This window comes from Coturnix japonica, chromosome 7 (assembly GCF_054131305.1).
Source record: "Coturnix japonica strain WE chromosome 7, WE-NBRP24, whole genome shotgun sequence".
Classification (NCBI taxonomy): Eukaryota; Metazoa; Chordata; class Aves; order Galliformes; family Phasianidae; genus Coturnix; species Coturnix japonica.
The window spans coordinates 29,439,770-29,462,750 of record NC_140669.1 but is presented as its reverse complement, the minus strand read 5'-3'; the positions used below and the strand labels follow the sequence as shown (position 1 = coordinate 29,462,750).

General features: G+C 46.3%; 1 protein-coding gene across 8 annotated transcripts in view; it reads right to left on the bottom strand.

The window, feature by feature from the left end:
• Positions 1-17,062: 17,062 nt before the first annotated feature.
• The window catches only part of NAB1 (NGFI-A binding protein 1), a 51,565-nt gene continuing 45,646 nt past the window's right edge, over positions 17,063-22,981 (bottom strand). For 6 of the 8 annotated variants that reach the window (XM_085552817.1, XM_085552821.1, XM_085552818.1 and 3 more), the window contains 3 exons: positions 21,998-22,139; positions 20,662-20,811; positions 17,063-19,591 (listed from right to left, as the gene is read on the bottom strand). In XM_085552817.1, coding sequence (XP_085408943.1) covers positions 19,500-19,591; positions 20,662-20,811; positions 21,998-22,139 — 384 coding nt within the window. In that variant the 3' untranslated portion in view covers positions 17,063-19,499. The remainder of the gene's footprint in view (positions 19,592-20,661; positions 20,812-21,997; positions 22,140-22,981) is intronic. The other 2 variants (XM_085552819.1, XM_015867876.3) reach the window with 1 other exon arrangement.

The window sequence follows — 22,981 nt, the reverse complement described above, 5'->3', positions numbered from 1 at the left end:
CTTCAGGCAAAGGAACATTTGTTCAGGGCAAGAAGGTATTTTATTTGGTTGTATTTTCTCAGAAGCACGCAGTTCGCATCTACGGAATGTCAATTATTAACTCTGGCCTGGGATGGAGACATGCAAGGTTAGCCTTCCTGAGAACCAGATGCATCACCAGATCCAACAGACCCAGTGTGGCCAGTTCCCACCACCTGCAGTTTACTCAGACCTGTTAAAGGGGCTGGGGCAGTGGGCACCACACTGAGGACAGAAGGCAAGAAAACACTGACTGAATTAAGTTAAACAGGCATTTTTACAGTGTACAGAGCCATAATCAACAGGAGGCAACCCCCTGGATTTCTGAAGCCTGCTCCCACAGTGCGAATTCATGCTCATCTGTCAGCTGTAACTGAGCTCTCACATATCAGATGTTTCTGTGCAGGCTCCCCCCCACGCCGCAGTGTACAGTGACGCTCTCCCATGCTGTCGATCCTTCACTGGGGGGAACTACAGATTTCACTTAACACCAGCTTTTACTGTGAGTTCTCAGAGCATTCAGGCACCTCTGCCCTGCCCCATGGACTCTGGGAGTCTCAGCAGCACAGATGGCAGCCCATGCATGGCAAGCTTCAGGTTACTCCTCACTTCTGGCACTTTTATTTTTCCTGAAATGAACAAGGGAAATTACCTACATGCAACAGCACAAGAGCTGCTCCGTCCAGAGGGAGCAGGAGCATTGCCACAGCGTGCTGCTCCAAGCTCAGGACTCACTCCCAAAAGCAATCTTATCCTCCTAGGCCAAGGCTCCTTTCATTAAAGCCTCCCTCAGCTAAGCTGCTAAAAACCAGCACAGTCCTGTGGCCACACGGCAGGCAGCAATGGACCTATTAAGATTGATTATACTTCCAACAAAACTGGTTTTGTCCACATCTATTTACAGGGAGGTACTGGGGGTGTTTCATAACCACTACAGATACCTCCACTGCTAAGCCAGCCAACCCTGGTCCCTTATGTCTCAGTATGACAGCCCTGTAGCTGTGATGGAAAGTACAGGAAGCCCCATCCAACACTGTCCCTCCTGAGCTTGCAGGAGGCTGGACTGAGTGATTACTCACCCTTCCCCAGGGTACTGGAGCATCAGAAATAGCACAGACCAGCTCAGCTCCCTCACAAGCCTTCAGCCAAAAACAACTATTGCCTGAAATGCAGGGGCTGTAAACCAGCGTGAAGACAAACATAGTGTTTATGGCAAACAAGGTGAAGTTACTCTGTGTCAAGAACCCAATTGTTGAAGTTTTAACAATTAACACCTCACTGATTGCAGCGTTAAGTTAATTAAACATTTGCCTTAAAACATGCTTTTCTTCATGCTGGATCAGGGCAGTGTTTTCTTGGACTCAGTGAACTCCCAAAGTAGCGAGACAGAAGACCACAGCCTCCAGCAGGCAGAGCAGCTGAGGACAGCAAGCCAGCAGCCAAGAGTTTCCGTAGCCTTCAGCCTTCCCTGCTGAAGCAGCTGGGAAACAGTGATAGCTTAGGGATAGCAGAACAGCAGCATTTAGTGTTGATTTATAGATGATCAGCAATATCCCCATTGATTTTTCTGTAGGTCGGTTCCTGTTTGGCTCAAAAGTTGGGGTTGGAGCTGCACACACAAGTCACTGCTATGCAATTTAAGGGAGTCACTGTGCGCTCCTTGGCTCACAGGGGATGACTCACTTCCAAAGCTGAAATACCATTTGACCACAAGTGACGTGGTAGTTTCTCCAACTCCAAGAGCATTCAGTTGGAATTATGTCAGAGCAAGAATAAATAAGTAACATTAGCTGAAACAGTAAGTTGAAACCAAGCACCTCGTAACTGCTGCCCACTGCATTTGGTTTGTATCTGGTGGAGCAGCATCATACCCCATCCCTCAAAGCATTCAAGGCCAGGTTGGATCAACTGTGTGCAACCCGGGATTGCTTAAGTTATACCAGCGTAAGGCACCCCTAAACCATGGACTAGATGATGTTTAAGGTTCCTTCCAACCCAAACCACTCTGTGATTCTTATTAAGTGCCAGCTCCCTGTGGGAAGGGGCTCAGATGAGCACCTGCTGAAACTGACTGGTGGACTCTCTACCCAAAAAAGCAGTTGTTTAGGAAGCAGGCTACATTGCTGTGCTCAGCCAGAGGGAGAGCACTCTGGCAGCATCAAGAGCCTCACCAGGCATATGTATAGACATGTACCAAGTCACTGGTGGATTTCCTTCCCCACCCAAAATTAATTAATCCTAATCTGAAGTATTTGTGCATCACTGCATGCATTGCTCTAAATAACTGCTAGAACCACTGTATTACAGGAGGCTTGTCTATCAAGCAGGGTGTGTATTTCCCATCTCTTTTGTCCTATAAATAAGCACAGATTACAAATAATGGTTATCTCAAAAAATGCCATTGCAACATAACGAGCTAAGACTGGTAGATCATAAAAGCTACTGGAGGACAGAACCATGCTCTTGACTGGCCAGGTCTGCAGTAGGAGGAGAAGAACTGAGACACACATAACTATTTGATCACCTGTGCAAGGGACACTTACTGTAACTTCCTCACGCAGCACCACTGCACATCCCACTGTGACAGCTTAATCCAACAAAAAGCTTTATTCATATGTGACAAGGGCGAAGAAAACCAAGAGAGGAACATGCTGAAAAACCAATGCAAACGAGGTATGCAGAAACTGACTGATGGGATTTCTTCTAGTGCACAGCAAAAGCCTTCAGGCAGAACAAAATAAAACCTGTTCTAACTAAGATCAACTTGCTTTGAGCTAATCTCCATGCTTTCTCTTGTGCGTGCCTTATTCCAATTTCTCGTTCATTTTGCAGCCCGAGATAAAGCAACAGGGAAATCAGCCCCAACTTTACACTGTATATAGTTAGAGAACCAGCACATCAGGTGTGCTCACTGGTATTCATCTTCAACTGTGGAAAACAAGGCAAAAATATAACAGAAAAAGCCCCAGCATCTTCCTTATGCCAATTAAGATTATGTAGCCAACATCTTTACTGCTTAGGCATAACCACTGCCGCCCCTCCCCAAATACTTGTTTGCATTCCAAGTCCTGCATGGCCAAGAATCTGTCTTTCCAGTCATTGAAATGCTTCACACACTATTAGCACCTAATAAAGGTATCATAAACCTATACAAGCAGATATCTATGTGGTTTATAATTCTTAGGGATATTGTTATATATGATGGTTATTTTGCTGTTCACTATGTTACTCTATGTTGCTATAATCTCATTGAAGGCACATACAAATGCAAGCAATGATGATTTCCTCAACATGAATAAGGTGAGAGAAGCCGGACAGGACTAAGAACACAGTGACGGCTGATTACAAAAGCTGTCCATAAGCACAGCCTGCAGGAAGAAGCTGATACTGCATCTCAAGCTGCAGAGCTTTAGCTCAGCTCCGGACCTTTCTGGAAGCCCTTTCTGTGCCTGCATCACCTCCTCGCTGCTGCTCTAACCTGCATCAGGAACAAGCACAGCAAGAGGAAAACTTTGCTGCTGACAAAACACGCAAACACTGTAGTATGGGTTGTGACAAACATGGCTGTTCAGCCACTCCAGAGCTAACAAGTAAGGACGTCTCAGTCCTGACAGCTCTAACCAAGCCTGATGTTCAGCTATGTGGTGACTTATCAAAATGAGCTCTACTTGAGGTTTTAATGGGGATACCCAATGCTTGCCTATGGCTTCAAAGCATTACTTGTATTACTAGCCCAAATACAACTGGAAGACACTTGATTCTCCCAGGCAGTCTGACCCTGCTGCTAACAGCATTAGCAATTATGTAACTGCTCCCAGTGCAGAGTTCATTCTGGGATAGAACAAGCCTTATTTTCCATTACGTGTCAATTATTATTTTTGTTTGGAAAGCCACATAGAGTCAATCATCACCTATGAGCCTGTGAGAAATGCCAGAACAGTGTCATTTTCAAGCTGAAAACTCCTGAAAACAGTCATGCTCACAGCAGTGCTTAGCTCCATTATGGCACAGGGATGTGTTAAACACAGGCTGCTTTAAGTCTTGACCATTTCAAGTGGTAAGTGTTATAAAACCCTCCCTGAAGTCACTCAGATCTAGTAGAAAGATCTCGAAATGCATTGGGAAGTGCTACAGAAGTCCTCCCTCTTTGGCAGGCTTAGCTCACACATCACTTCTGCTTTCAGAAATGAGAACCAAGAGCAAGAGAGGAAGGAAAAAGTCCACGTAGAACATAGGCAGGAAAGCTGTGACAGAACTTCGTTTCCTTTTGCACTCTCTCCGCAGGCCAGCAGGGTGTGCCTGCAGACTGGCTTTCTTGCTTGGATTTCAGCTTAAATGATGCAAATTCTTTCTCCCTGCGCGGCAGCCCTACTCAGACAAAAAGAACGCCATGCACCCAATTAAACTACTGAATAGGGATCATCCAATCCACAAGAGGATACTTGTCTATAGAAAGTACAGCTGAATTTCAGCAACATAAGCATCAAGCCAAGGAATAGTCATCATTCCTGTTTTCTAATAAACACAAACTCCAGTCAAACTCCAACTGTTGATTGGCTTGCCAGCTTCCCATACCAGCCGAGACACTTGATTTATGGGGGGCAAACGACTGCACAGCAACTTCTTCTCTCTGGACTCATTTAACACTGCTAATTTTAGGGACGGCTCCTGTCGATATGGCTGCAATGTGCTCACAAATCGCTGTCACAGCCTCCCACCCCATGCACTGGATGCAAGTGCTGAAATGCACCAGGTACAGTCTAGACATGCACAGATTTCTTTGATGGGTAAGCAATATGCATGGAGAGTTGATTTCTTCCCCCAAAAAACAAGGGATAATAACATTTCAAGCCATTTAAGCACTGCACCGCTAAAAAGAGTGCCTGTTTTTTTCCCCTGCCAATGCAAAGCTCAGCACATCACTGCACATTCACCTCTGCTGACCCAAAAGAGACACAGCTGGCATTTCAGATATCTTCGACACTGAAGTGAAAAAGCTGTCCCAGATCACTAGCGAGTGCCATCTGCTCCTTGAAACCCAAGTGCCATCAATTTGCAAGCCAGGGCCAGGATTTTCAGAAATAGCTAGTCTGAAGTGAGATGCTTCAATCTGCATTTAGGCACCTGCCTGACTTGCAGAGAGCCTGAGCCCTGTATTAAACCCACAGGCACAGTCCATCTCGCCCTATTTACATCAGAACCTTACAGTGCGGCCATCACTCCTCCTGCATGCAGCACTGATACGCAGCATTCATTTTCTTTGGAGGGGGACACAAGAAATGTAGGTCTGCAACGACATCTTTATACCAGTGGAAATGTGGCATTCCTACAATGCACCATAAAAAAAAACCAAAAAACTGAAAGCTGTCAAAGATATTTTCATGGTATTACTGACTATCATTTCAACATGAAACCCACTTTAATGAACACCTGACAACTAAACCTTTTAAAGGAACAATTTCGCTTGACGTGAATGCATGTGGCTGCTGTTTGTTGAATAATATGCTTCTTAAACAGCCAGTTGAAGAACACTAACCCACTGTAAACCAACATTTGCAACACTCAGGACACACTCGAGGCACGTGATGGTCACAGAGCAATACCAGATGTAAGAGCAAGCTTCAGTTCTGTTCATCCATAAACTGGTCCCCTGTCAAGCACTACTGGGCACTGGACACAGAACACTTACGTACATCCTTTTTCCCCCCTAAAAGTGCCTGCAGCTCCTGCTCTGCTCCAACTTTGCTTCTCCAGCCAGAGAAAAAAGCTGGCACATGAACATGACCTTCTGCACCAGAGCAGCCAAGCAGACGTTGGCTGAGCTCTGCTCAGCACACACAGACCTCATCAAACCCACATTCACAAGGGTCTCTGCTGTTCTGCTCTCCATCACCTCCTCCCTAAATGCAGCTGACTGGTACAGTTCTGTAAAGGGCAGAGATCACACAAAGCTGATCGCATGTGCATAATAAAACGATAAAGCATCATATCAAATGTGGTGAGGTTAAAAACCTTTTGATGTAAAAGTCTGGTCACCTTTCTTTCAAACAACGGAATTTTACTGGTTCACATTCAGAACAATCTCTGTTGCCACCCAGATGATGTAATGATGAAGTTGTTTAGTTTGTTTCTTTCAAGAAAGCTCATCTTCTGCAGAACCAGTGAAGCCTACCAATTTGAGAGAGAAGTTGTTTGGATAAGTACCTTCCAGCCTGCCATAGTGAGTCAGAGCTGTGAGAAGACTGACTCAGAACACTGAGAACCTTGACATGGGCAAGCTGTAAGAGCTGCAGTATATATCATATACTAATATATATATGATAAAATTAAAACACAAAAGGCAAATAACCTATTTCTGAGGGTCAGCCATGCCACATTTCTACTACCAGACATTGTATGGGAATAAGGCCTTGTCTCAGATGACATGACATATCCTCTCGCTGAGGGACAGAGCACCCAGGTGGCACCCAGAGCGAGCCTGTCCCTGCCTCAAACCTGTCAGGAGCTCAAGGTCTTAATGACAATGAAGAGCTGTCTTTCAGCTGGATGAGGGCTGTGACCATCAACAGGTAACATGCAGCTGCATAGGAGACCTTGGTAGCACTCAAGAAGCTGCCTTTAGCTGTCCATGGCTCCAGCAGAACAAGACATCCTTCCGCCTACTATGATTTATTACTTATACAGGGCAACAACATCCTACCACTGATCCTCACCTGGTTCATTAACAATATTGCTGTCTGTTTACAAATGCCAGGTGGTACTTTCCTTTGTTCAGCAGCACTGAATTCATAAAGCATCCTTCTACAAGATGTGAACAAGGAACAAACAACATCAGTTAACTATTTCTCAGCTCATGACAATTTCTATGTTACAGATTAACATTACCTCATGTTTTAAGATAGTTGAACAGCTGGTCTCCCTCAGTGGAATCCTATGGAGCCCCCATCTGTTCTCAGTCACATAACCACAAAAGCTGAGGACCTCAGCATGGCTGCACACCAGATATGCTAATTCCCACCATCTTCCAAGCACCATCTCCAGGAGGAAAACCTTTAGAGCTTAGTGATAGGCAATGGCCTCAAACCTCTGCCCCCATTTCCTTAGCAGAGGTAAAACTGACCACAGCAAGACAGACCACAGCAGCACTGATAACAGTGAGCTCTGCACCTTGGTGGCACTGGAGGCTTCAAAGTCTTGCCTTCCATCTCCAGAGAAGCTACCACTGCCTGCCTTGAGGTTTACTCCCTTCACTCCCAGTAACTGCACATTGCCTGTGCTGACTCTTCGGGTAAGCAGCTGCTGGACCATCAAGTCTTGTGAGAAGGAGTGAAACACATCAATAGAGCTGTAACACCATGAAATAAAGACACGGATTACCGCAGTTCACAAAGATGGAATTCTACCTCTATTTAGACATTATTTGGCTTTTCCTTCTAAAGTGAGCATCCTCTCCAGAAATCCCATAGTCTTACACTTCATATTTGTTCCAGAAGGGGAACAAGCAAGATGGATTTTTCATATAAATGGAGAGCGTGGGGGCACTGATGTTCAGCAACCTCCTGCAGAGCTGCCAGCACCCACAGATCCATCTACACAAGCACAGGCTCCAGCAGGCTACACTGACCTGGAACACCTTGAAATAGAAATGATTCATCTGTAAGAAATGACGGTGAGAGTTTCCACTCCCCCCCCCCCCACACACACACCTCAAGCAAGAGGAGAGAATACCAATAAAATGAAAAAGATGAAGAAAAGCACCTTACACAGAAACAAAACTCTCCAGCAAAATTTCCACACCCCCTGCTGTGGTTTCTAACTTCTCATCTCAGCTCTCACTGGCCCCATGACCAGCAACTCCAGGATGCCTATGGCAGGGAGTGCATCCCCCAACCCTCCCACGCCTGATGCAGAGGATGCAGACAGCAGGCACAAATCTGTGGCTCCCAATGAACTCCTGTGCTATGGTGGGCTCCAAAGGCACCCCACAGCCACCCGTCCTCAGCAGCATCACAGATGGTGTGATCATTGTAATTAAAGCAGAGGGAAGCATCACAGAAAAGAAGCAGCTAAATTACAGGTCTGAGACATGGGGAGCAGCCCCTGTCTGCCAGCATGACAACCACAGGCAGTAGGTGAAGCCTGGAGCTCCAATACTCTGCAATTGCACCCAAATCTAAGAACAGATAGAAACAGTTATTTGCCTCCAAAAAGTCACATTGCCATTTGTTCTCTCCCCCTTTCTAGTCCATGGATTGCAATGCAAACATTCATGGCAAGTGAATGATGCCTTTCTCCCTGCTACTGCACTCTGTGTAGCAATTGCATCCACAAGCAACCCTGCAAAACATCTCAGTAATGTGTATCAATAAACCATAAATCACCCCTTACATAGAGCAGCTATCTGCCCAGAGAAGAAAAGCCCCATGACATTATGTACTTGTTTTAATCTTTCTTAAACAAAGCTATTTGCCAGCTGTCACACAGGAGAAGGCCCAATGGGAGACAAGCCCCAATCCTCCTACATGGACATCACCACCATCCCAGCAGGGATTTGAGACCACCCTGGAGCATCACCCAGGAAGAAGTTATGCACGTTGGTCTCAAGCAAAACAACACCCTGCTCACCAAGTGTGCCTTGCCTAATGAAGCATCTCCAAGCACACAGCTAAGGAAGAGAGGACAGATGACAATCTTCCATTTCTACCATTTACACCATCATCTCTATGGCAGCTGGGCCATTGTTGGAAGGCAGAGGAGGAACCAGATCCTCTTCCTTTAAGATAATTTCAAGCTTAAGGGCACAGGAACAGGCCAAGGCCTGGCTGTATGACCCTGGTCTCCCTAAGGAAGCTGAAGTGGGATCTGGCGCCTTAGATACAGCACTGATAGGCATCATAGAAAGGATTTAATTAAAAAAATAATAATAAATTTACATTTAAAAAAAGTAGAAAAGCAAACCCACAAGAGTCTGGCTTTTCTGTGAGCTCTGGGCATGACCCTAACCCCACAGAAGCACGTGGGTGTTTTGCAATCATTTTCACTGCACTTAGATCTTTTCTCCTCATCTTGCCTCCTGCCTTCCCATCCCTCCCTCCTCTCCAACTTCCTTTCCCTGCTAGGTTGGTGTCCCCCAGTCACCCATCCCCATCTGCTTGCTGGCTGCCCTCCAGCCCCAAGCACACTCAGGTCCCTCCCACATCAGCATCAATGGTTGAACACCCACCAGGCCGCCAGGAAGGAGCTACCTCACAGCCTGCACCTTTAAGTTCATTTTACTATCGCAGCCATTTCACTAAATGCTTAATTGCAGCCATCTCTCCGCGTCTGTCTCAGTCCGACACCCACAGATGCAGCCGCCCACAGCGGCCCACGCTCTGACTCATGCTCAGAGCAGTTGTCAAAAAACTCCGCTCCCCGCCGAACGCTCCCTTCAAACGCGTGCTGCTACTTTGATCTATTTCCATAGATTCCTGTGAGTCATTGGAGCCGTCTCTGATCTCAGCCCCGCCGACCGGAGCCCGCACGGGTGTTGTTTTGCATGAATTTGGCTTGTGCAGAGAGCGGACCCCGCTGCGACGTACGGTTATGTGGGAGCAGAGAATTCCTGGGAGCGTCTGCCATAAATGAGTTACCCAGAGAGTCATTATTTCCTATTCAAACAGAACTGGTTGTGCTCTGAAAATAATATCACAAGGAAAGAGTTATTCTCAGATGTCAAGTCACAGCCATGCTCTCAAACTCTCCCCATCATTTAGAGGCACTTCAGCAGGCAGCCTTCTCCACCTCAGCGGTGCAGGTATCCCCCTCCTCACCTTACAGCTGACAAAGCAGTGGTACCAAGCACAGAAACGCCCTCTCTGGCAGAAGATGGAGCCAGGCTGCCACCAGTAATGCAGATTAATTGATAGGTTTGGCAACATGGAGATAACAGTAATTCCAAGATACAGAATGACTCAGAAGTTTCCCCTTGCTCCATACGTACAAGTTGAACTCAATCCCCTGCTGTAAAGCACAACTGAAAGATAAGTTGTGCTGCCCAACTAAACACCTCCCAATAGCCAGTACTTGGGTGCATCATTCCCATGGGTGCCTGCAGCTGCTGGTTGGTACCAAAAGCACCACATGCACGTACCAACACTGGAAAAGCTGATTAGAGTAAATATGATTCAACACATAAAGCCAACATACCTAAACCAACCATACGCAGCCACACCTAAGAGTCAGCCCTTGACATTTCAGTGGTAACATGCAACACACAGGGTGTTATCCCACCTCTTTAACACCATTAATACAAATAGCACCTCCTATAGATAGAGCATAAGACCCAGCAAAGCACAGCCTGAGTATGAATACACCCACAATTGGCTTCCTGGCTCTTTAAGACCCATTGGGCATCTCTCTGCACAAATGGGAACCACATTACTGCTAAGAGACTGCTGACATCCTGCTGTAGTGCAAATGAGCTCAGCACAGGACAAGGTGGGTGGCAACAGGCCAGACTTGCATGAGCTGCAATACAGGTGCCAATCTCACCTGCACTTCACCTCTGCCTAACACACAATGACAGCAACAAAGACATCTTAAAATCTCACCTACCTTGATAAAGCATGACGCTGTATTGTCTCCTTCATCTGGCAACCTCATCTCCTTCACTCCCAAAGAAAGGTCTTGATGCAGCAAAAGGAAGAGAGCTAATAAAAATGACTGCTTAAATAAGCTTTCTCCTTCTTTTCAGAGGAGTTCTACCAAAGTTACTCACTGATGACAAACAAGTTCCTGTAAGCATCCCAGCCTGCCCAGGGCAAGTCTTATTAGCCCCAGGTAATGGGCAACAGCTGCTGTGACTTTCTCAGGTGCACTTTAATTCCAAGCTAAATGAAAGGGGAAAAAAATAGAAATAGAAACAATTATTTGGCTTTATTTACAAGTAACAAAGTATGGTAGGGATGTGGCAGATATCAAAGATGATCTATGATATAAGATGGTCCTTCTGCCTTCTTTCTTCTTTGCAGGAAGAACTCTTGGAGTTACTCTATATTTATACCATGTTATCAAACTGGAGCTCCAAACAGCACCAGAGCCCCGCTCTAGAGAGCTGGAAAATACATATGAGTAGGAAAAGAAGGAGGAAAATGCATTAAGACAGAGGATTGTCTCTGTATAACAGTTCACAAGGAATATTTGCTGCCTTTAGAAATGTGTGATGAAAAATACTCACCACAATGATTAACAGTAAGTTTTACTCTCTTCCCCCTTATCCTGCTATAATAGAAGATGCTCTCCTATTTGCCTTGATCTCCCATTGTAGCAGGACCTAAGATCCTGAAGACAAGTGGAAACACAGTAGAAAACAATGAGACATCTCCACTGGCTGTCTATCAGTGAGGTCGTATCCACGGCATGTGGGCCTTACTCTACAAGGGGACGTGGGTGAAGCCCACAACATCCCTGCCATGCCTCTGTCCCCTGACATGTAGAAGGGCTTTCTTCCCAGGTACATCCTCTTAGAGCTTTTCAGACAGAAGGGCCCAGCAGGGAGCACCTGGATTCAGCTTCTAAACCCTGGTTTTTGAGTGGTGAAACCAGGAGAGATCGCTGCAAGCTGAGGAAAAGCAGGGAGAGATGTTTTTTGAGCCCAGAAAGGAATGGTAGTTCTTAATATAGCAAGGGGAGTAATATAAAAAGAGTTTTCCTATCTCCCACCTCCTACAGACATACTTATTTTAGTTCCTGGCTACGCCCCCCAGCACACAGAACACCACCAGGGCTGCCAAATGCCTGTTTTGGGAGATAGTCTGCGTAAGGGGAACAATTGAAGTCTTGTTTGTTTCTCCTCATTGGAGCACTTGGGGCTGAGGCCGGACAGAAACCCCTCATGCAGACATAGAAGGCTCAGCTCGCTGCTGCTGGCAAGTGATTCATGGCCCTTGTGGGTCCTGGCCATGAAGAGAGCCAGCAACACAGGTGATTCACAGCACCCCCAGCACATCAGGGTCCTCCTTCCATCAACAGGGAGCAACTCTCCTTTATCATCTCGAATCACAGATGTAACCTGATGTTTTCTATCCCAAAGGCACTTCCAACAGAACTCAACCTTCAGGGCAAACACATGGGTTGAGGAAAACTCAGTCTCTGCAAATGAAGGGTTCTCCATTAAACAGTGATCAGTCTCATTTGACGGAGTTTCCCGCACACAACAGTATTTTTACCTATTAAACGGGATGTCAGCAGTAGTTATTGTATCGTGTCATATTATGACAGGAATAATAGATGAAATACTCATTTTATTTTCCATTACAATCACTAGGAGCAGCTGTTATCTGGTACCATTCGAGACATCTTCCCTTTGTGTCTAGATCAAAGTGGCTCCTGTTGGTGCCCTACGAAGCTGTCAAATCCTTTCCTTACAACACCAACCCGAGACGCTTTCATCTAGACACAAAGGGAAGGCTGTTCAATCAGCATCAAGCACAAGCTGCTCTTAATTAAAGAAATAATTGGTTAAGCTCTTATGTCATGCTGGGATGTGTCAGTAGCAGTAAGGCCCACAACGCTGTGCCTCCACAGTTGCGACGTGAAGGACTGCAATGGCAAACCATCTCTATTTTGGAATACCCAAACAAACTCTCCTCAAAAAGAATAAACAGAAGGGTTTGTTTTTGTGTTGTTCCTGTTCCAATATTCCAGCCTGGAGAAAACTGCAAAGAAAATGAAGATTCTTTACTTCACAAAAGATGAGGACTAAGAGCTCCTTGTTTGCTCTTTCATCCTCCAAGGATGGCTCCTGCATTCCAGGAGATGTAAAGCACAGCAGCTGGATATTAATGGAACTTGGCATTGCAACCATTTTGGGCTTTTTTTAATTAACGCTGTGCCATATTACAACAAGGAAACGTTTTCTCCCCTTTTATTACCACCCCAACCCTGAGCCAAGTATTAAATAAGACTTAATTTAATTACTTCTTGCATTCTCCCCTCTTGCAGGATTATTCACTAACACAAGGTCCTTACCCAGCTCCCTTCCCGCAGTCAGATAAAAATCCTGCTGATGGCAGTGGGAATGTTTGGGCTCCTCATTTACATGCACAGTGTGGAGATGTTTCCACCCCAGCTCACCTTGGCTCTGCCTTGCTCTCCAAGGGGCTCAGTGGCAGCTGCTCCCCATGATCCTCTCACCCCCAGGTCTCTCCTGGAACACCCAAACCTGCAGCCAAGAGGTCAGGGGTTTGCAGCTGGCACCATCCCCCTCCCTTCTTTCACCTTTTGACACTGGATGAGACGAGCTGGTTGTCCTTACCTTTGTATTGAAAGGAAAGGGGAGGTGGGGCTCCATCCTCTGCCACTCTGAAGGTGGTGGATCCAGTGTGGAATGGAGCAATGAGCCCTTTGGACAGCCACAAGCATGCACCCCGCTCCTGCCTCATTCTGTGGGGTGGCACAGTGAGATAGGTGGTCTCATCGGAGGTGACACCATGGCTACTCATGTGATGGCCACGGCAGCCATAGCAAATGGAGTTAGAGCAGGCTGGTGACAGCTGCCAAGTGGGCTCTGCTTTAGGGCCAGGTCTCTGCAAGGTTTTCATTGATGGCATAGAGATGGGGCGTGAGAACATATTAAGTTTGCTGACAACACTCGACTGGGAGGAGCTTATAGTTCCTGGGAAGGCAAGGAGGCCATTAAGGGAGATCACATCGAATCAAAGGGCAGGGCCACCACCAGCTGCATGAAGTTTAACTAGAGCAAGCGTTGGATTCTGCTCCTGCAAAGGGGCAGCCCTGGCTGGATGGACAGACTGGGGAATGAGAGGCTTCCCTGCAGAAAGGGCTCAGCTGCTTTCCCTGAGATCATTTCCACTCCACACAGATGCGATGCACAGCTTCTCCTTGCCAGGAAAGGGGGCGGGGGAAAGAACTTTGCTCCTGTCTTTACTGAATCCAGTCTCATTTGTACTGGATTAAAATCACCTTATTGCCTGAGAAAAGCCAAATCTGCATCTTCCCTGTCTCAGCGCTCACAGCCCCGTCGCTGCCGCAGGGCCGCACGCGTCCTTCCCGTCCCCGGAGCCTGGGGAGATGCTGGGGACAGGCCAGGCTGGAGAAGCTGTCTCCTTTTTTGCTTTGTAGGGGCACCTGATCCTGTGGAGGCAGCAGCAGGTGACCTGGAGAAGGCAGCAAGAGAGAGGGAAGGAGGAGGAGGGGACGTGGGCGAAGGCGTAGGTGGTGCCACATCTCACGCTTCTGCTGGCGCCGGGAAGGGATGTGGAGCGCCCGCTTCCCAGTCCTACGCGCTCACTGGGACCATCTGTCCTCCCCCATGCGGCAGCCCCGGGTCGGGAGAGAGGTCCTGTAGGGGGGAGGGGGGCAGGCGGTGCTGGAGAGCACGAGCCTTCCTGTGTTCCCCTGAACGGGCTGCAAGAAGCAGCTTTCACAGCCGTATTATTAACAGGGACCTCAGCACCAAGAGGTGGGTGGCTGTGCCCAAATTCAAGCGAGTTCCTGAGCAAACCATCTCTCAGGTGCCCAGAAGCGCCTCGGCTGCTGGACCAGCCGCATGGAGCAGCAAGTCAACCGGCTGCCCGTGCCGTGGGAATGCAAACTTGAGACGTGCTGAAGGGCCTGAGCTGTACCCGGCCATCTCTGTGCCCACGATTCTGCCCTGGGTGCCAGGCAGACCCATACACGCCCGCTCTGCTTTCCACGCCGCGGCACCCAGGGCTCCTCCTTGGCCCCACGGAATGTTTCTGCCCGTGCATCAGCGCGGAGAACAAAGCGAGGGCTGTTTCGCCGCGGGATTTAACCACCTGTTGTAATACTTGCGTTGATCTAATCTTTTTGCTTTAATTAAAAGCCTCTCGCTCGGCTTGCAGGGCTTTTTCCCTTTGCATAGGCTCGCCACCTGTTTCTCAGGCTCCGGTGTCTCCTGCACGGAGGTGAGGACGGAGCTCTCCCAGTTCCCCAGACGGATGCAAATGGCTGGAAGGGATTCAACGCGGGGCTGGCTGCCTACGGAAAAGCCCGAGCCCGGTTGTGCCGGCACAGCCGTGGCAGGCACCGCCGCTCCCACGGAGCCCCGAGCAGCCTGCGAAGCGCAGCGGCAGCAGCAGGAAGGGCCATCTCGCCCCATCTCGCCCTGGATCCCGTGGGCGTTTCGCACGGCCCCGTTTAAGCAGCCAAGCACCGATCTGCGAAGCTCGAGTTCCCGATGGCGGTGGATGAGTCATTGCAGGCTTTCACAATGCGTAAACGAGCTCACGACGCGCTCGCCGTGTCCCCGCCGAATCGCCCTGCGCTCACCGGGCTGCGGGGCCGCGCAGGAACCTCGGAAAACCCTGCCCGCTCTGCTGATGGAAAACAAGATCGCGTTTCTGCTGCAGCACATGCAGAGTTAAACGGGTTTCTTCCCATGCTGGGTTTCACCGCGCACTTCTGTGCAGCTGTACAACCCAGCGCCGCTACGTTTCACACCGAGCAAATAATAAGCAAATGTGAGTTTTGGCTACGCCGGCTTTTCCGAGGTGATTATAGAGTTTTCTAAACAGCGCTGAGAACGAAGCTGTCTGAAATCCCCGGGGGCATTAAGAAATTAACTGAGTACGCGCACATTTAAACAGTGCAGTCGGGATTCAGATTTACCACACAGCAACATAACTCATTTCAGAAAGCAAACACCGCTGACTGCAGCTCCTGGACACACAGGAGGAGGCCCAGCCCTCTGCAGGGTGCAGGTGGAGCAGCCCTTCCTGCTGCTCTCTATGGGGACCCCCATCACCGGTGTGCACGGGCAGAGCAGGGTGAGAGCAGAGCTGCCGGGCACTGCGAGCCGTCCCTCCCCATCAGCACAAGGAAACGCGTGCTTCGTGTTCTGCTCCTTCTCTGCCCACAGAGTTCTTGCTCGTGGTGGCGCGTAGGTGTATGTGAGGGATTTATCCTTTCCCCACTGAATCACGGCAGCACAACATCTTTTCAACCCTTCTGTACAAGCTGAAAAGAGCCCTGTGTTATTTCTCCTGGTTTGCTAGCTGAAGGAAGCACCCAGCAGCCCCCCGACAACGGGCTGCTCCCAGCTGGGAGCCAACACACCCCACCTCATCCCACAGCCCCCCACAGGCACAGGGACAGCCCTGAGACCTTCCTGCACCGCAGCCGACCCTCAGCTCTGCACACACACAGTTGCTATTCCAAAAAGAAAGTGAATTCCACAGCTGTTGCCATGGGCAAAGCCCTTGTAATGAGCGGCTGCTTTCCCTTCAGACCCTCCAGCAATGGCTTCTTTAGAAAAGGATGCAAGACCTTGAGCAACGACACTGTGAGCTTTTGCTTGTACGAGGAACTGGCACAGCCTGCAACTGGAAGCCCTGTGTGATAGCTGTGTTAAGCCTGACCTCTTCCAGACACAAGCCTGAAGGTGCTGAGCTTCATGGACACGCAGCAAGATGCTGAATCCAGTGGGGCTGGCCTAAGCTGACAGGGGATGCTCATCCCATGTATCCATGTTGTTCTTGAGCTTAAGTCATCCATCTACCCAGAACAAGTTAAAAAGAAAATAAAATTTCTGTTCTCCAACTCCATTGTTTCATTCTATCGAGACATGGGATGCTGTTTAGAAACTGAGCTGAACCAGGAGAGCACCACACCTGTGGGAGTCAGCCATAGAGCTGGGCAGTGCTGCTTTGTCTGCTGACTTCCCCAAGACTTTCCATTACTGCCTCCTGTCATCTCACAGCTCTGCACTGGTCACATCCTAGAGCGAACGTAGGCACATTGGTGAGCAAGGGAGTGGTGTAATACAGGCCTGCCAGGCTGCAGCCCCTTACTGGATGTCACTGCCTCCTTATTTTCCTTGGCCCACCACACCTAGCAAGGCCACCCACCCACAGTGGCAGATTCAACCACAAGAGCAGGAAAAGCCTTAACCTTCAGCCAGCAAGCTGCAGTTCAAAATGCTCCCTCCTCCTCCCCTATCCCAAGACAATTACCTCCCTGTAGAGAACACAATGGGGCAAAAAGGAAAGGGAAAAAAAAGCAACAACAACCCTGGGGAAACTAAAGAGTTCTCATGGTGAATTTTATTTTGTAGCAACAATATAAACATGTGAATAAGAACAGGCATCGTTTGCAGGGCTGGCTTCTGATCCAGAGTACCCCGAATCCAGCAACCCGCCCACAGCAGATGCGGGTGAACCTTCCCCCTGACTCCACCCAACAGCCAAGTTGCAGTCCACCAAGACCTCTGTCATGGAAAGACCATTGCTTGAATATCCGCTATTACCAAACCTATGTGCCATTGTGGAATGTATCAACTCCCCCCCCAACCCTCCCCGCCTCCACTCCCAGGGTTTAAAAAACAAAACCAAAATAGATAGAGCTGCAAACCAGTAAATAAAAAAATGGTTTCCAGCTCGCTGAGACTGAAATGGCCTGTTGGACTTCTCAACTGAAATATCGTCCTAGAGATAACCAAGGGGTTGTGACACACAGTACTGTATTTACAACTCAAAAATAGAACTGTTACGTACTTTAATTTATAGCAAATTTAATACATTAGTGTTTACAAAAGAAGTTCTGGACTCAACTGAAACAACGTGGTGCTTAGTAACTTCTTTCTCCTTCCTCTCACTCCAACTGAAAAGACCAGCAAGCTTAAGAGCTTCTTCTGTGATCCAAACAACGGTAGAGATGTTGAATAAAGAGCATTTCCTGCATGTCTCGAGGCCTGCTGCTCTGTTACTCAAGCTGCACAGTTCAAACCTTAAGCTGTCCTTTAGCAGGTTCCATATAGTCTCATGAAAACTACTGAGCTACTAACCAGTTCACTGGCTAACGTTACAAACCAAAGAGTCCTCCATGCTACTACCTCACACAACAGGAAAGAGGAAACACAACTACACATCCCACCTCTTATTTCTAACAGCAGAGCTGCAAACTCCATCACTTGAAGCAAGATACTTCAGGAAGTGAAACAGTACCATACAGTTCAAGGAAATTAAAAAAACCCAACGCGGTTTAATGGTATAAAAAAGTTGTTTACCGGTGTTTCTACTATAAAGCTTTGTTCCGCAGATCAAAAGTGATAAAATAATAAGGTATGTTTACAGTGATAAGAGACTGCAGTGTAGACATTTCAGCTCACATTTCGCAGAGCACTTGGGTACGACGGACTGTGACCGAATTAATACAGAGCTACAACACAGAGCAAACTGCAGACATGAAGTACACAGCTGAATGTGGAAATCTACCCACCGCAGGTAACTTATGTCCTTTGGCCCTCCTTCACTCCTCCAGAAAACAATGTAGGAAAAAACTGCATTCAGAAACTAAGGCATATAACTATTATGACTGCAGGAGTGCAATCCTTAACGTGGGAGGAAAGACGGATGCACACAAACATGGCATGGGAAAATCCAACCCTTTAAGCCCGTTGTTTTTCCGTAGATAAAATGACATCTGCACAAGTGAAAATGTACCAAAAAAAAAATCAAAACAGTCAAATAAATAAAGAATCCGGATGTTAATTAAACACATACATAAAGAAACGTATTGGCATACTGAACGCAGTATACGGTATATTCATAGAATCACGCGGGCTGGACAGCACTTAATAAGGAGTCACGTTCTGAAGACGTAATCCCTCGTCTCTCACCTCCAAAAGACCTGATGGTTTATGGATATCAGGTGCAACTTCAGTAACCACACTGAAATTGATTGATAAACTGAAGGTATATCAAATGGTTACATCTTCACATCAAAATGGGAACCGCTAATATGGACTCTTCCATACTCTAATTGGCATCTTCTATGCTCCTGAACTGTAGATAGGTATTCTACTCTAAGTGCATTACAAAGGCTGTTGAAACCATCAAGAGTGATGTAACAATAGCAAGCGTCAAGAACATCTGCTATGATACACAACTGGGCTCTAGGCCTACCAAACGCTATACCCACATAACATTTTAAACCAAGAGATATTGTATCCATCCTCCATTTTTCCTACAAACGCTGTTGCAAACTTGCTGCTTATTGTGTCATGGTGTTCACAATCCTACTTCCCCAAGGAAGATTTGTAATTCTAATGTTTAACAACCAGGTCTATGCTAGGTACACTTAAAGTAGACACTGAAATTTCAAGTAAAATGAACTGTAGCCACATCTACTGGACTCTATACACGTCCTGACATCTAGATTTACTTTGATAAGTTATACAAATACATAATACATTCTTAAATAAAGCAGACCCACAATATTAATTTGTGAATCTTTCCACGTTATAAAACCACTTTAACAGGAATGTTTATCCACCTGTATTACTGTTTAGTTTGCAGTGTCTTTTGCTTTTCTGTTTCCACAGATTACTGGACCAGTTCTTAGGCTTTGGCTATTGAAATCTCTTATTTGAATGAGGCAACACTGGTTATTAAGGCTGTTTTTTCTTCTCTCGTGAAGTTTCATTCCTTATTATGACACTGGTTTCCAGAACAGGATGACTATCTTGTGTCCTCAGGTTCTGTTTTTATGACCTTCCGTTCTATGTTGTTAAAAGCTGAGTGAGGAAAATCCTTTAAGATACCAAGGCCTTCTGCGTATAAAGAAAAGAAAGAAAAAGATACGTTAAAAATACTGCTTGGAAACAAATATACTCTGTTCTTACTTCAAGAACAACAACGGAAAAAGGGTCCATGAGCTGTATGTACGCTAAAAGTTGAACAAATGGATAAATTCTTCCTCTTCCTAGTGGGCTTGAACCCAGCTGGGTCATAACCTCAATTATATTACAGTGATGACAGCGCCATCACCGCAGACCTAATTCCATTCTCTCCAGGAGCAGGACTTAGTGGTGTTTTACACTTGACTAGAAATCTGAAAGGCAAATTTCATCTGGTGACTGGGACAGTCAAGTTGCAAGAAAAAAAAACCCCAACAATCAAAAAAGAGAACCGAGCATTCAGCGCACCAAAATGAGATTGGCACATTTCTTCTTCTCTTTCAATAACCTCTTTCCCATTACACTCTCCAAAATCAGATGGGGTTTTATCACTGTTCCTTAAGTTGTAAGAAACTCAAGAATTCCTGGCTTTATCTTAGGAGCCAGCTGAGAAACTGAAACCCCCCATGCACAAAGGGATCCTGCTGCCTTGCATGAAACTTAAGACTTTCTCCCACAGCCAAAGGGAACAACAAGCGTGAGTACAAGTCAGCGAATGGGACACAGTTCAAAGCACACACAGCATGATACGCAGTACAGAAAGAGTGCCAGGCAGGATAGAAAGTCTTCTTATGAAAACTGTATTTACAGTTTGATTCCTTTGTACAGACTGAAGCCATATTACAATCAATGAGAGATTGTAAGCTAAGTATATAATGGCAGAACTTTGGATCAATACCTCCCTGAGGACAGACACGTGGTGGAACTTCTCTGTCTTAATATACTGACTGCATCTTCTAAGCGTATCCCAAATAACAGGCAACCCATTTCTCCATTAAGGAGTAACACTGCTCCTGAAGCTTTGTCTGAAGCCTTGGTTAAAAGGTTACATGCAAGGAGTTCCAGACTGAGCTACCTTTGTCATTCAAGAGACAGCTGGCATTGAGTGGTTAATCAAGGGTTTTCTAAGAAACACTGGTCAATTTACAAGGGACAGCACTAACCCGAGGACTGGGACTTTGCCTCACCACCAGGGTAAAGCCGGATCAATTCACTGCACAGAGGTTTTCCAACGTGCTGCTCTCCATCGAGTGCAATGTGCTGCAGCTGTCGACTGGGGAGATTTGACATCCGGAGATTCAGCGGTCTTTCACCTGGAAGCGGTTCACAGTGAAATAGGGATGCATTAAAAAGAGAGCAATAACAAAAAACAAAATCAAAAGCGACTAATTTTGTCAAGAGTCCTAAATTTCATCTATTGCAAAGACTTCTAGCAGAACAAGTGTTATGTGAATATGCTGGCACGTAGACTATTCCACAGGCAGTGGGTATTTCTGTACCCATGCAAATATCTCTTCTTCTGCCCAAAAAGCCCACCGAGATCCCAGAAATTCCCAGTGCCGCTACACAATGCAAAAATGTTATGAAGCAACTCACAGCATCAAGAAGAGCTGGATGCACAAACCTGCTCTTATCTCTTCTATACTGCACTGCTTGACCGACATACACAAATGGAAACCCATGTTTTAATGCTTACTTGCTTTCATTCCCTTTTCTCCCTCTACTGCTTCTTAAAAGAATAATAAAAAAATCTATCTTTTAGAAACACAAATGAAAAATGCTCAGCTTGCATTTCTTGTCCATACTTAACATTTTCTCCCATTTCACAACACACAAACAGAAATCCAAACAGAAACCGGTCAAACAAAATAAACATTCTTAAGATTAATGCAAGCTGGTGAACAGCCAGGCGGTAAATCAAATAGATCACCACAAAACTATAAGCTTTATGAAGAACAAGCTACTACAAACATTATAAGAATCTGCTTGCTTCTAAGGAATTTACATAGTCATTTACATAGCCAGCTACTCAAGTTTTGTTCCTAGACTGCACAGATAGGTTAACAAAATAAAAGGGTGGGGGGGGGATTGATGGGTGGTACCAACTGTACTATCAGCTCTACCTTCCATCTCCACAAAGGAAGAGAATAAATGAAATGCAACAGCCTGAGCACTCTGCTCTATTTTCAAGCGGTAGGATAAAACTACAGACAAGTACTGCCCTCACTCACAGTAACTCTCCCTACATTCTTCCCTCTCTGCACGTTCCCTGTAGGGAAAGCAGTTTGCCCAGCCGCATGACGGTGACAGAGCAGAATCTGGCCGTACACCTGATTGTGTTATTTAGACCGTAAGCACCTTAGGGCAGAGATCTTGTCTTGTCCATTCAGTGCTCGGCATTCTGTTTGTGCTACACTAGATAAATAACACCACTGACAAAGGTTGTGTAACATCAGATGCAGTTGCTGACAACAACACCGTGCCTGGAAGCTACTATACCTTGTCCATCAACATTATCTAATGACATGCCATTGGGGCTGTGCTCTTCTGAGTTTTGCCTGTAACACCCTGTGGAAAGACGTCTCTCTAATCCAGCCTGGTTGCAAAGAAACTCCATCTGTTTTGCCATCACCTTTTCAGACTGCAAATAAAGCATACATACATCTTTTGAGTCAAAACATGGAAAAAACAATATCAGATGATAAGACTAGCAGCCTAGATGTAGATTTTTGTTGACTCACATGTACAGATGTGTGCTTTACAGTTTCTTCCAATCTCTCAAGTAAACAAAGTATTTCTGCACCCATAAAAATTTCCATACCATTCAACTTAGTCACTCAAGAACACTTAAAATCCGAGCTGCAGTAGTTCATCCATGCAAAAATGCAATGTGAGATTCTGTTCTTAGAAAACACATTGAAAACACACTTCCTGCGCTTTAAGTGAGTTACGTGAAAAGAATCACAAGAGAAGTGAAAAATCATGTCCTAGCTCTGCTCAAATACATGTATTCGCAAAGTATTCCAAGAGCGATGGCAACATCTGCTAAGAACTTATGCCAAGATTTCACCAGACATCTTGGAATCTTTATTTTAAGAAACAGCACTACACAAGCTTAAAAATCTGCCATTCTGAAAGTGTAGGATGACAGTATGTTTGTGGGGGATAAAGGTGCGAAATGTCTGTCTAGAAGAAGAACAAGACCTATACACCTCTCGAGAGTGAAATTAAACAATGCAGCGCAGCGTGGGAGGAAATGGCGTCTGAATGTTTGTCATTGAATCCAATGCCAAGAAAACTCTAACTTTCAATATCGTCTTGTTCTTAAGAATGTAAATAGGCATTGTGCAAAAACATAACAGAAAAAATATCACAAGCCAATAATGTTTGCTTAGAAGAGCCATCGTGAACATGAGAACATAAAGCATGTCAAATTAACCCCTAGGATCAACACGAGACATTTCATTCCTCCAGGTGAATGTC